Source organism: Pongo abelii, chromosome 1, assembly GCF_028885655.2.
Source record: "Pongo abelii isolate AG06213 chromosome 1, NHGRI_mPonAbe1-v2.0_pri, whole genome shotgun sequence".
Taxonomy (NCBI): domain Eukaryota; kingdom Metazoa; phylum Chordata; class Mammalia; order Primates; family Hominidae; genus Pongo; species Pongo abelii.
The window spans coordinates 141,644,585-141,658,660 of record NC_071985.2 but is presented as its reverse complement, the minus strand read 5'-3'; the positions used below and the strand labels follow the sequence as shown (position 1 = coordinate 141,658,660).

Genomic DNA, 14,076 nt, shown 5'->3' with positions numbered 1-14,076 from the left:
GGCCATGAGAATGTACCTTTCAGACCTCCTACTGCAAGACATGTCAGTGACTGATGGCCCCAGCTGCTGTGCTCTGAATCATCATCATGTTTACACCGAGATCATACTTTCACGAGATGCCCCCAACCAATGACTGAGCATGGCAGGGATGCTAAGGTAGATCTATAAGAGTTCCTATCAACTTTGCCAAATGTTCTTAGGATTGCATTGCAGGCTAAGACCCCTCTCTCCCTCTCTCTCTCCCTCTCTCCTTCCCTCCTTGCAAGCTAAGATCCTCCAAGGGCTTTCTCTCTCCCATCCTCCTTGGAGGCTAAAATCCCTCCTGCCCTCCCCTCCTCCCTCCCTTCTTGCAAGATAAGATCCCTGCCTCCCTCCTTGCAGGCTAAGATCTCTCTCTCCCTCCCTCCCTCCCTTCCTTCCTCCCTTCCTCCCAGAGTTACGGGATTCAATTATAAGTTGTCTAAAAACATCCCTTCCTCCATCCCATCCTTCCTTCCTCTCATACTTTCTCCCTCTCTGCCCCACCATGTTCCCTCCCCCTGCATTCCTTCCTACCCTCCTCCCCTTTCCCCTCTTACCTCCATCCCTTCCTTTCCTACTTCCCTCCATCCTGTCCTTTCTTCTTTCCCTCTATCCCTATCCTTCAAAGAGGTAAGATCTGCATCACAGTTTAGTGACTCTTCCAGACTATTGCAGTTACCACCTATCTTCAGAAGGTTAATCTTTCTTAAATTCACAGTAGAAATTAAACAACAGAAGCCGGCAAGATTGCAGATTAAAAGGAATGCTTCTACACTATTGGTGGGAGTGTAAATAAGTTCAACCACTGCGGAAGACAGTGTGGCAATTCCTATAAGACCTAGAACCAGAAATACCATTTGACCCAGCAATCTCATTACTGGGTATATACCCAAAGGAATACAAATCATTCTTTTGTAAAGATATATGCACACATATGTTCACTGCAGCACTATTCACAATATCAAAGACATGGAATCAACCTAAATCCCCATCAATGAAACACTGGATAAAGAAAACGTGGTACATAGTATACCGTGGGATACTATACGGCCATGAAAAGGAATGAGATATGTCCTTTGCAGGAAAATGGATGGAGCTGGAAGCTGTTATCCTCAGCAAACCAACACAGGAACTGAAAACCAAGCACCACATGTTCTCACTTATAAATGGGAGCTGAACAATGAGAACACGTGGACGCATTGTGGGGAACAACACACATTGGGGTCTGTCGGGGAGGGCGAGGGGAAGGAGAGTATCAGGAAGAATAGCTAATGGATGCTGGGCTTGATACGTAGGTGATGGTATGATCTGTGCAGCAAACCACCATGCCACATGTTTACCTGTAACAAACCTGCACATCTGCACATGTACCAGAACAGTTGAAGGGGGAAAAAATTGGCCTTTTGAGCCCTTCTCTCAGTACACATTACCTGGCAAAACAGGTAAAAACCTCAATGCAAACATACAGATGAAAATACCTAGATACTTGAGTATTATGATTACAACCTAAAAAGCAAAAACTATATGAAGCAGAATTATAGGAACATACAAACTAAAAACTGACATACAAAAAATAAACTCAGAGAGACAAAATAAAGTATTAGTAATATGAAGGAATAAGAAGTCATAAAAATGAATTAATTAGAAATACTATGTAAGAAAATTACACCTACATTAATAACAGGCTAAGAAATTACAAACCCAGCACGGTGCAGCATTTTCCACAATTTGATGGGGAAGCTCAGAGTCCTGTCTCCAGTACTGCATCCCCTTTTTCCCGGGAGGCCTCAGGTAACTTGGCCGCAGCCTCTGTCACCCTGTGACCTGCAGATACTGGGAGATCCATAGGGAGAACTCTGGAACACCAGAAAAGCCAAGAAATTACATGCACAAATAAGAAATCATGTGAGCACACAGCATGAAGGTGACTGTGTGCAAAGGAAGAGAACCCTCAACAGAATCTGACCATGTCAGCACACTTAACTCAGGCTTCCATCCTTCAGGAACTGAGAAAGGAGGAGGAGAACCAAGAGGGCCAACTGGACACAGCCAGGAAGAGCATCTCCCACCAAAAGACCAGACCATCAGGAAGACCAGCACACTCGAAGCAGATCTTCAGAAGGAAGTCATTGAGGGTGGTTGGAGGGAGGACACAGACCCTGGGTAGAAGCTAGGAACACTGCAGTGGGTTTCAAAGCACCAGAACTCATTCCCAGCCCCTGGTGGCTCCTGGGGAAGGGTGAATTAAACAGGTGAGGAGTGGCCCACTCTTGTCTGGACCTCTGGAATCTTAGCTGCAGAAGACCTCATTACCCCTACAGACATTTAAATTGGCAGAGAGAACTGCCTGGAGAAATGGCAGAGACAGGACTCCACCCTGTGTGGAGCCCAAAGGGTTTGGCGCAGGAATGGCTACAGTGGAGTACAGTCAGGAACGCCAATCCCCCAAGGCCTGCCATGTTCCTCTAAGTGGCTTTGGCCTTTGTTGACTGTTGGACCTAGACAGAGCAGGGCAGTCTTGTCCATGTGATGGGGCCAGTCTTATCTGAGTGCGCGCTGACTGCCAGCCTCTTCTGGGGTCCCTCTATGGCCAAGCTCACTTGCAGTGTGGCCTCAGATGCCCAACTGGGGCACCTCCTAGTGGCCACCACCATAGCTCCTTAGCCAGCAGATGCCACTGAACCATTAGATGGACTCTGCCAATGTGCACCCACCAACAGCCTCCTCACACCGCTTTGCCAACACACACCTGTCTGCAGCCTCCCCCAACCACTCTGCTGGCATGCACTCAACCATGGCCTCCCTGCATCACTTTGCTAGCATGCACATGGTGCATGGACCTTGTCACCACGGCCCCACCCCCACCAGTGCACCACTGGTACATGTGGATCCCACTATGCTGCTGTCTTGCCACTGCTGATACACTGCAAACATGGACCCTGCTGTGCCACCACCACTGGTGTGCATACCCAGACCTCACCATGCTACTATCCAGCCACTGTTGGCATTACACATGAGTGCATACCCTTCTGCCACTGCCCCATTTAAGTGTGGTTGCCAGTGAACCAGGAACACCTCTAACCCTCCAGTGCAGCAGGTACTTAACCTCGAGGGGCCAGCAAACACAGCCATGAGCATGCAGCCCAGGAGCACTGAGCTGAGCCCAAGCCCTCTGAAATCATCCAGAAACAAAGCCAGTCAACTAAACCCAACTTATGCCACAGTAAATCTCAATGGCATCAAGGAATATAAAAGAAAAAGCCCCATCTGAAGGATAGCAACTTCAGATATTAAAGGAACATCAGCCCAGACAGACGAAAAACAATTAGTCTGTCTGGACTGATGTTCTTGCCAGAAAGCAAGAACTCCGGCAACTCAAAATGCCAGAGTGTTTTCTTACTTCCAAACAACCACATAGCTCCCCAGCAATGGTTCTTAACCAGGCTGAAATGGCTGAAATGTCAGACCTAGAATTCAGAATCTGGATGGCAATGAAGATCATCAAGGTTCATCAGAAAGTTGAAGTCCAACCCAAGAAATCTAAGGAACCCAGTAAAATGATTAACAAGTGAAAGACAAAATCGCCATTTTAAGAAAGAACCAAACTGATCTGATAGAGCTGAAAAACTCACTGCAAGAATTTCATAATACAATTGGAAGTATTAACAGCAGAATAAACCAAGCTGAGGAAAGAATCTCAGAGCTCAAAAACCAGGTTTTCAAATCTACTCAGTCAGAGAAAAACACAGAAAAAAAGAATAAAAAAGAATGAACAAAACCTCCAAGAAATATGGGATTATGTAAAGAGACCAAAATTTAAAACTCATTGGTAGCCCTGAAAGAGAGGGAGAGAGAGAGCAAGAAACATTGAAAATATAATTGAGAATACAGTTCAAAACATTTCCCTGACCTTGCTAGAGGGCTCAACATTCAAATTCAGAAAATTCAGAGAGCCCCAGTGTGATACTATCTAGAACAGCCATCCCCCAAGACACATAGTCATTACATTCTTCAAGATCAACGGGAAAGAAAAAATATTTAGGGCAACTAGACAGAAAGGGCAGGTTACCTACAAAGGGAAACATATAAAGCTAACAGCAGATCTTTCGGCAGCTCTTTCAGCAAAAATCCTACACGCCAGAAGAGTTTGGGGGCCTATATTAAGCATTTTTTTTTGACAGGGTCTTACTCTGTCACCCAGGATGGATGGCAGTGGTGCAGTCTTGGCTCACTGCAACCTCCTCCTCCCAGGCTCAAGTGATCCTGCCAACTCAGCATCCTAAGTAGCTGGGACTACAGACACATGCCATCATGCTCAGCTAATTTTTAGAAAATTTTTTTGTAGAGACAAGGTGTCACTATATTGCTCAGACTGGTCTCAAACTCCTGGGCTCAAATAATCCTCCTGCCTTGGCCTCCCAAAGTGCTGGGATTACAGGCATAAGCCACTGTGCCCAGCCTTGGCATTCTTAAAGAAAAGAAACTCCAACCAAAAGTTTCATATCCAGCCAAACTAAGCTTCATCAATGAAGGAGAAACAAAATCCTTTTCAGATAAGCTAAGGGAATTGTTTGCATCAGACCCGCCTTATGAGAGGTCCTTAAGACAGTACTAAACATAGAAATGAAAGACCATTACTGGCCACCACAAAGACACACTTTAGTATCTAGACCATTGACACTATAAAGCAACAACATAACATAACATAACAAGTCTACATAACAACACAATGACAAATCTACACATACCAATATCAACCTTGAATATAAACAGACTATAATACCCCACTTAAAAGGCGCAGAGTGACAAGCTGGATAAAGAAGCAAAACCCAACTGTATGTTGTCTTCAAGAGACCCATCTCATATGCAATAACACCCATGGGCTTAAAGGGATGGAGAAAAATCTACCAAGCAAATGGAAAACAAAAAAAGGAGGGGTTGCTATTCTAATTTCAGACAAGACAGACTTTACACCGTAACTATCAAAAAGGACAAAGAAGGACACTGATAATGATGAAAAGTTCAATACAACAAGAAGATTTAACTATCCTAAATATATACGCATCTAATACTAGAGCACACAGATTCATAAAATAAGTTTTTATAGACCTACAAAGAGACTTAGATACCTACACAATGTTGGGAGGCTTCAACACCCCACTGACAGTATTAGACAGATCATCAGGGCAGAAAACAAATAAAAATATTCAGGACCTAAACTTGACACTTGACCAAATGGACCTAACAGACATCTACAGAACACTCTATCCAACAACAACAAAATATACATTCTTGTCATCTGCACATGTAACGTACTTTAAAATCAACCACACATTCAGCTATAAAGCAATTCTCAACAAATTAAAAAAAAAAATCATACCAGGCACATTCTTAGACCACAATGCAGTAAAAACAGAAATCAATACTAAGATCTTTCAAAGCCATACAATTACATGGAAATTAAACAACATGCTTCTGAACAACTTTTCTGAAAATAATGAACTTAAGGCAGAAATCAAGATATTCTTTGTAACTGATGAAAACAAAGGCAGAACACAGCAGAATCTCTGATATACAGGTAAAACAGTGTTCAGAGAAAAGTTTATGGCACTAAATGCTCACATCAAAAAGCTAGAAGTATCACGTTAGCAACCTCACTAATATCACACCTAGAGGAACTAGAAAAGCAAGAGCAAATCAACCCCAAAGCTGGCAGAGGAATAGAAATAACCAAAATCAGAGCTGAAGTGAACAAAATTGAGAGACATAAAACCACACAAATGATCAACAAAACCAGATATTGGTTCTTTGAAAGAATAAATAAGATTGATAGACTGCTAGCTAGAATAACAAACAAAAAAACACAAACTAGACAAATAAACACAATCAGAAATGACAAAGAAGATACGACCACCAATCTCACAGAAATAAAAAAAAAAAAAACCCAGAAACTATTATGAACACCTTTATACACACAAACTAGAAAACCTAGAAGAAATGGGGAGACAGACTGCTGGACACACAACCTCCCAAGGTTGATCCAGGAAGAAACTGAAACTCTGAACAGACCAATAACAAGTTTCAAAATTGAATCAGAAATAAAAAGACTATCAACAAGAAAAAGCCCTGGAACAGATTGATTCACAGCCAAATTCTACCAGATATATAAAGAAGAGCTGGCACCAATCCTACTGAAACTATTCCAAAAATTTGAGGAGGAGGGACTCCTCCCTAACTCATTCTATGAGGTCAGCATCATTCTGATACCAAAACTTGGCAGAGGCACAATGGAAAAAAAAAAAAAAAAAACTTCAGGCGAATATTCCTGATGAGCATAGATGCAAAAATCCTCAACAAAATACTAGCAAATCAAATCCAGAAGCACATCAAAAAGCTAATCCACCACGAGAGAGAGAGAAAAAGAGAGAGAGATAGGGTTCAGGACACGCTATCCCAAAATGGAGCATCTTGGCCTATTGAATATTTTAAGCTGTAGGAATTTGAGAAACAATATGTACAGGAAGAATTTTTCTGGCCTTCCCCTGAAGCAAGTAATAACACCCTCATGTGAGAGATGCCCTCCCTATACCTAAAGAATGGAGCATCTTTATCTCCATAGACACAGAGTGGAATTTGAATGAACAGGCTTTGCTAAATTTCCCCCAATTTATTACATTTAGTTCATATCCCCTTTGTTCTATCATATTTCTCCATGACTTTTCAATCTTCATCACACCTGGCATAAAAACATTCAGGCTTAACCATTTCTTTGGGTCTTCATTTCCTTATAAAGGCCCCCATGTCACATAAAACATGTTAAATAAATTTGTATGCTTTTCTCCAGTTAATGAACCTAAGATGAGTAGAAGGAAAAGATATTTTTACTAACCTTACAGAAGTCTAACCACCAGATTATCAATGGTTGAATATTTAAGAATATTAAAAGCATACCAATAAAAGTATATCTATAATAGTTATAACAGGTTTAAAGCAACCCAAAGATTCAAGCATTTCATTCCTCTGCCAGAAGTCACCAGAATCAGTGAAGACAAATTCTGTGCACCTGTGCCCAGGCGCGGTGGCTCAAGCCTGTAATCCCAGCACTTTGGGAGGCCGAGGTGGGCAGATCACAAGGTCAGGAGATCAAGACCATCCTAGCTAACACGGTGAAACCCTGTCTCTACTAAAAATACAAAAAAAAAAAAAAATTGGCCGGGCATGGTGGCAGGCGCCTGTAGTCCCAGCTACTCGGGAGGCTGAGGCAGGAGAATGGCGTGAACCCAGGAGGCAGAGCTTGCAGTGAGCAGAGATCTCGCCACTGCACTCCAGCCTGGGCAAAAGAGCGAGACTTTGTCTCAAAAAAAAAAACTATTACAAATAGGACTTGTTTAAATTTATCATGCCTACGGCTAATAATGATGATACCCTGTTGAGAATTGAGATCACAATTTAGTTTTATCATCTAAATTTTAGTAAAACAAAATTTTAATTTAGTCTTAAGTAAACAATTGCTAAATTTACTGACAATGATAAGAAATTACCAGTTGGTTTGAAATTAACGCCTTCATCCATCTTTATTAAGTCCAGGGATGATAAATCATTCAGATTCTTCAAACATAATTCTGTTTAATTATAGAAAACACATTTTAATTTTAGTAAAATAGGGAAGTAGGGCAAAATAATTTATTATTAAATATACTAAAGTTGTGCTATTACTGTGTAATTGTTCTAGAAGAACCATAGTCCCTACTTAAGCACTAAGAAAAAGCTCATTTAAATAAAAAAGCTAATTAATATGCTAAAAACATTTTCTAAAAGTAACAAGAATACAAGTAATAAAAATAACATTCAGTAAGTAGAAATAACACTTAAAACTTGGAGTATTTAAATGATACACATGTATTACCTCATTTAATCCTCAAAACATCACAATAAGGTAGACACCGATATTTTCATATATAGGTTAGGAAACTAAAGAATAGAGGCTAAGTAACTTGCTCCAGGTCTAAGTAACCACTTTGCTATCTGCCCTCCATTAAGGCAATGGTTTTCTTTTTCTTTTTTCTTTAAACTTCTATCAAAGATATATTAATGTATGCACAAAATATAAGAAGTCAAATCGTTCTGCAAAGATTATTCCAAAAACCACCAGTTCTTCCCCTCCTCCCTGTCTGCCACTTTCTTGAAGCAACAACTTAAAACTGTTTTAACTGATGCTTTTAGGTGTTTACTTTTGTTTCTCTGACAGGAAGCAATGCTAGTTCATGCTCACTATTGATGGGGATCAGAGCAATTGTAGTAATCTGCTGCTGACAGTTCCTTCTCTGCCTCATGCTACAGTCCAGGAGATGTAAGATAGTTCAGAGCAGACAGTGGGAATACTCTAAAAGTTCAATACTAAATAGAGCAGCCACTCAAAAAACCACCCTTAGAGTTCTTTGGGAAATAGTTTAAGCAACACTCTTTAGACAGCTTGATAGTGTTAAGCGTTTGGTTAAGTAAAGATTTTGAAGTCTTTTCTAATTTTCTTAATTACCCACTATTAAATCAGTTCATTACCCACTCACTACTTGATAAGTCAATGAAAAATGCTTACTTTACCATAAGCTGAGCATGATTCTAAGCTCTATGTTTACAGCAGTTAACAAGATAAGGTTCTTCTCTTTAGAACTTATATTTTACAGAAGAAAGCAATTAACATACAAATAAATAATAAGGTTTCACATATACTATAAAGAAACATAAGGCTAAGAACCTATAGAATGATTGTGTAGAATTTTAAATCTTTTTACTAAAGCTTATCTTTATTTCCTTTTCTTTCTTTTTCTTTTCCTTTCTTTTTTTTTTTTGAGACAGGGTCTCACTCTGTTGCCCAGGCTAAAATACAGTAGCATGATCACAGCTCACTGCAGCCTCAACCTCCCAGGCCCAAGCAATCTTCCCACCTCAGTCTCCCGAGTAGCTGGAACTACAGGCATGTACCACCACAACACCAGCTAATGTTTTTTAAAAACTTTGTAAAGGTGGGATCTCCCTATGTTGTCCAGGCTGGTCTCAAACTCCTGAGCTCAAGCAATCTGCCCACCTTGAACTCCCAAAGGTATTACAGGCATGAACCACCATGCCCAACCTATATGTATTTCTCATAAATGTTATACATTTTGATATAGAGTAAGGCTATCCTCACCCTAATTGTCAAAATAAACACATTACCTTTTCTAAAAACAAGGAAAACAACAAGAACATCATAGAATCATTTTGTCTTCCTCTCAGTAAAGGTGGATTTAAGTAAGATACCACAGGAAGACCTCTCTAAAAAGTTAATATTTGAACAGAGACCTGAATAAAATGAAGGTGTAAAATATGCAAGGAGTGTTCCAAAAATAAGGAACAAAGTGTGCAAAGGACTTGATGTGGGAACAAGCTTGGTGTGTTTAAGGAATAGCAAGAAGGCCAATTTGGTGAGAGTAGAATAAAAGAGAGAGAAAGTGACAAGAGATGTAGTTAGAGAAATAGGCAGGGAGATATCAAGCAGGATTTTGTGGGCTGTGGTGAAAGTTTGTATTTTATTCTAAGAGTGATGGGGAAGCTATTAAGAGTATACTGAGTAAGAAAGTATAATCAAGTTTAGGAAACAGCATATACAGGATCCTTCCTGACAGATTTAAGGCAGATCTCCAAGGATAATAGCAGGGCTCAGAAAATGTTGACTCAAGGCATTTCGAACTCAATAAGACTGAGAGGACTTCAGAAACAAGAAGGTCACTCTGACCTTTCCCTGCCTTTCTGTGTGAAGCATGGTCATAAAGGAATTCTCTGACCTGTCTTGTCTAAAAGTCTAAGACCCTCATTCCAGGGTGGAATGGTTCTGTCTCATACCTATGGAATGGTCCTATCTCATGCCCAGGAAGAAAGAATGCTACACAGAGAGGCCAAGAAGAATCTGAACAAACAGGCCTTGTTAAGTTCCTCCCAGTTTATTAACATTAGATAATACTCTTTTTGTCCAGTCATGTTTCTCAACAACTATCCATTTTTTTCATTAGACTTGCCAGAGAAATTCAGTTTTCCCTGGGTCTTTGGGTCTTAATTTCTGAAGGTTCCCATGTCATATACAACTTTGATTAAATAAATTTGTTATGCTTTTCTCTTGTTAATCTGTCTTGCTACAGGAGTGTCAGCTGTGAACATTGCAATGAATGAGGAAAAGATATTACTTTTTTTCTCTCCTACAATACCAAAACCTTAATATTCAGTTATATTTAGCTATTCTTGTTTATAAGGCAAAACTTTGCTAACCCTATAGTGATTGAAGACAAGGCAAATATGACCTGTGATTCTGCTAATTTAACAAGAGATAAAACATTAAAGTTATCCGAATATAGCAATATATCTCTTTGTCTAATTTCTTGAGTGTATTTGATCATTATTTTCAAAATATATGTTTAATTAAAAATTCCATTACAAAATTAATCAATACCTTGAAGATAATACAACTTATAATCTGTATTTCAACATGAATACAGCAGCATTATGAATATATGCTATTGGTTATTACCATGTTTTAAGAACATATTTATTCTTTAAGCAAGACAATTTTACTGCTTTATCTCTGCATTTTTATTTGCCACACATGTATATCCAAGTAGAGAATAAATTTAAATTGGCTAAATATTTTTAGAGGACTTAGCATATTTTCTTTTACTAAAGAGACAGTTTCAACACAATGAAAAGGTAGCAATTTCTAATCTGAATAAATGCCTAACAATATTTTATACTTTAAAAAACAAGTAAGAAACACTAGTTGATTAACTAAATAACAAAGCTGAGGTTGGATAGGAATACATCTTTGGCACAGGTTGGGATACAAAGCCCATAATCAATCTAGGCTTATATTTTTCAATTAAAATTAAGTAGAAAAGAAAAATACATGTTGGGCACGGTCACTCACACCTATATTCTCAGTGTTTTGGAAGGCAGAGGTAGTAGGATAACTTGAGGCCAGGAGTTTGAGACCAGGCTGGAAAACACAGTGAGAACCCCTTTCTAAAAAAATACAAAATTAACCAGTTGTGGTGGCCACGCCTACAGTCCCAGCTACTCAGGAGGATCATCTGAGCTCAGGAGTTCAAGGTTACAATGAGCTATGATCACGCCACTGCATTCCATCCTGGGTGACAGAGTAAGACTGTCTCTTTTAAAAAAAAGAAAAAACACAGAGTATGTATCTGTAGGCATATTTTCAAAGACCAGGGTGATGTTAGAAATAAAAACCAAATAAACCAAGTTAACATATTATACAAAGAAAGATATTCTGATAGAATAAATTGATTAATTCAGAAAAAAAGTATATATGCCAAGCTTTTTGTGTGAAAAAGAAATAGTTCGCATTATTTTTCTGCAGACAAGTTTCCTTTTTAAAAAATGATTTACAAAAGCATATTCTTACTTTCACAATAACTGAACTTTTTCACTAAAATATATAGAATCTAATTTTTAGAATGAAATGCATCTAACCTTGTAATTTTGCTTCAATTCCATCTTTGTTCAATCCAGATGCAAAACCTGCATGTCATGAAAATTTACAAAAAGTAAAATAGAATTTAGTTCATCTTTACAGACTCAGTTTATACCCCAGTTAACTAGTGAAGAGCAGTCTAATTAAATCTTACATAAGAAAAAAAAATCTCAGCTGATTGAGTTCAAACAAGGCTTAAATATCCATAGAAACAATGAACAGGAATATCATATTTTAACAAGAATGGTATGCAATAAATTTCCAAATGTTTTACACATAGCAAATATCTGTCAAGTGATTAATATCTTCTAATGAACTTTCATTATAACATGAATGTTCCTAGGAAAACATGTTTGGTAATACAACCATTTTGTGCTATTCACTAAAGCTGAAACTACACATACCCTTTAACACAATAATTTCACTCCTAGACATACCCACAGATATACATATACATGTGTATCAAAAGATATACATATAACAATGTTCACAGCAGCATTATTTAAAATTAATAATTTCCTTTCATCAAAAGATTTATAGTCATATAAATGGAATCTTTTCAAGAATAGATAGAGCTAGCCTATGGTATGTAAGTCAGAATAGCATTGACTTCTGGGGGCAAATACTGACAGAAAAGGAGCATGAGGGAACATCTAGAAAATGTTCTATATCTTAATCTGGGCTGTGGTTACATGTGTGTATATGTGTGTATAAACACATATATAAAACTTCATTGACCTCTACACCTCATATTTGTGCAGTATACTATAAGTGATATCTCAATACAAAAAAGTAACTACAGAAAATAAAGTAACTATGAAAAGGAAGAAATGAAAATTAAAACATGAAAAGATACCAATATTCATACATAATACTGATAAAAATACACAAGCATACACCCTGAAGGAAAGGCTGGAGAAACAAAATATGGCACTTTTGAACACTGCTGGTAGATATATGAGCTACTAAGGTACCAATTTAGCCACAGGTATCAAATTTATAAATGCATATATCCTTTGACACAGGAATTTCATTTCTAGAGATTTATCATACAGATAGATTCATACATGTAAAAAATGAAGGGTTTTTTGGCTGTATTGTTTGTAATAGCAAACAACTAGAAAAAGTATAAATGTCCATCAATTGGGGATCATTTAAATAGGTGATACATAAGTAAATGGAATATTATTTAGCTATTACAAAAAAAAGCTTCCAGCCAGGCATGGTGGCTCACGGCTATAATCCTAGCACTTTGGGAGGGTGAAATGGGAGGATCGCTTGAGCCCACAAGTTCTAGACCAGCCTAGGCAGCATAGGGAAGCTCTGCCTCTACAATTTTTTTTTTTTCAAAAGTTAGCCAGGTGTGCTGGCATGTGCCTGTAGTACCAGCTACTCTGGTGGCTGAGGTGAGAAGATCACTTGAGCCCAGAAGGTTGAAGCTGCAGTAAGCTGTGATCACACCATTGGACTTCAGCCTGGGCAACAGAGTGACAGCCTGTCTCAAAAAAGCTTCCAAGACGTACTAAGAAAAAAAGGAATGTGCAGAAGACTAAAATAATGGAGGTTTAAAAAAACATGCCACAAGGCCAGGCACGGTGGCTCACACCTGTAATACCAGCACTTTGGGAGGCCAAGGCAGGTGGATCACCTGAGATCAGGAGTTTGAGACCAGCCTGGTCAACATGGTGAAGCGCCGTCTCTGCTAAAAATAGAAAAAATTAGCCAGGCGTGGTGGTGCGTGCCTGTAGTCCGAACTACTCAGAAGGGTAAGACAGAGAATCGCTTGAACCCGTGAGGTGGAGGTTGCAGTGAGCCAAGATTGTGCCACTGCACTCTAGCCTGGGCAACCAAGAGAGGCTATCTCAAAAAAAAAAAAAATGCCCATAAATTCTTTGATATTCTGCCCTCTGAGAGATGAACTTAATCCCTCTCGCCTTCAGGTGACCAGGACTCAGTGACTTGCTTCTAAAAACAGAATAAAGCAGAAGTAATGATGTGTGACTTCAGAGACAAAGTTATAAAAAAGTACTGCTGCTTCTGATTTAGTCTGTCTCTGTCTCTGTCTCTCTCTCTCTTTCTCTCTCAGATCATTCATCCCGAGAAAAGTCAGCTGCCATGCTATGAGGAAAGATACACCTGGCAAAAGACTGAGGCCTGCCAACAACTGAGAAACTGAGGCCTCTAACTTACAGCTCTGTGAGTGAGACAACTTAGAAGTGAATCTTCAAAACCCAGGAAAGCCTTCAGATGACTGCAGCCCTAGCTGACATATGTTGCAATCTGAAGAGAGCCTCTGACCCAGAGCCACCTAGCTAAGACACTCCCAGATTCCTAACCCACATAAGCTGTGTGAGATAATAAATTCTGGTTGTTTCTAGATGATTTGTTTTAGGGTAATTTGTTAAAAGGAATGGAAAACTAATACAATATGCCACGATTTGTGTTTAAAAGGTGTGAAACTAAAATTACATTTTCTTATTTACTTTTATATGCAAAAAATATTATACAAAAAAGATATACCAATGATTACAGAACTA

The 14,076-nt window shown here is 39.0% G+C and overlaps 1 protein-coding gene across 12 annotated transcripts in view; it reads right to left on the bottom strand.

The window, feature by feature from the left end:
* HFM1 (helicase for meiosis 1) overlaps positions 1-14,076 on the bottom strand; it is a 136,414-nt gene that overhangs the window by 68,001 nt on the left and 54,337 nt on the right. For 10 of the 12 annotated variants that reach the window (XR_008513491.2, XR_008513492.2, XM_002810615.6 and 7 more), the window contains 2 exons: positions 11,539-11,586; positions 7,563-7,643 (listed from right to left, as the gene is read on the bottom strand). Coding sequence is in view for 10 of the 12 variants with exons in the window: in XM_002810615.6 (XP_002810661.5) it covers positions 7,563-7,643; positions 11,539-11,586 (129 nt within the window). In the remaining 2 variants the exon portion in view is untranslated. The remainder of the gene's footprint in view (positions 1-7,562; positions 7,644-11,538; positions 11,587-14,076) is intronic. The other 2 variants (XM_054531304.2, XM_063728429.1) reach the window with 1 other exon arrangement.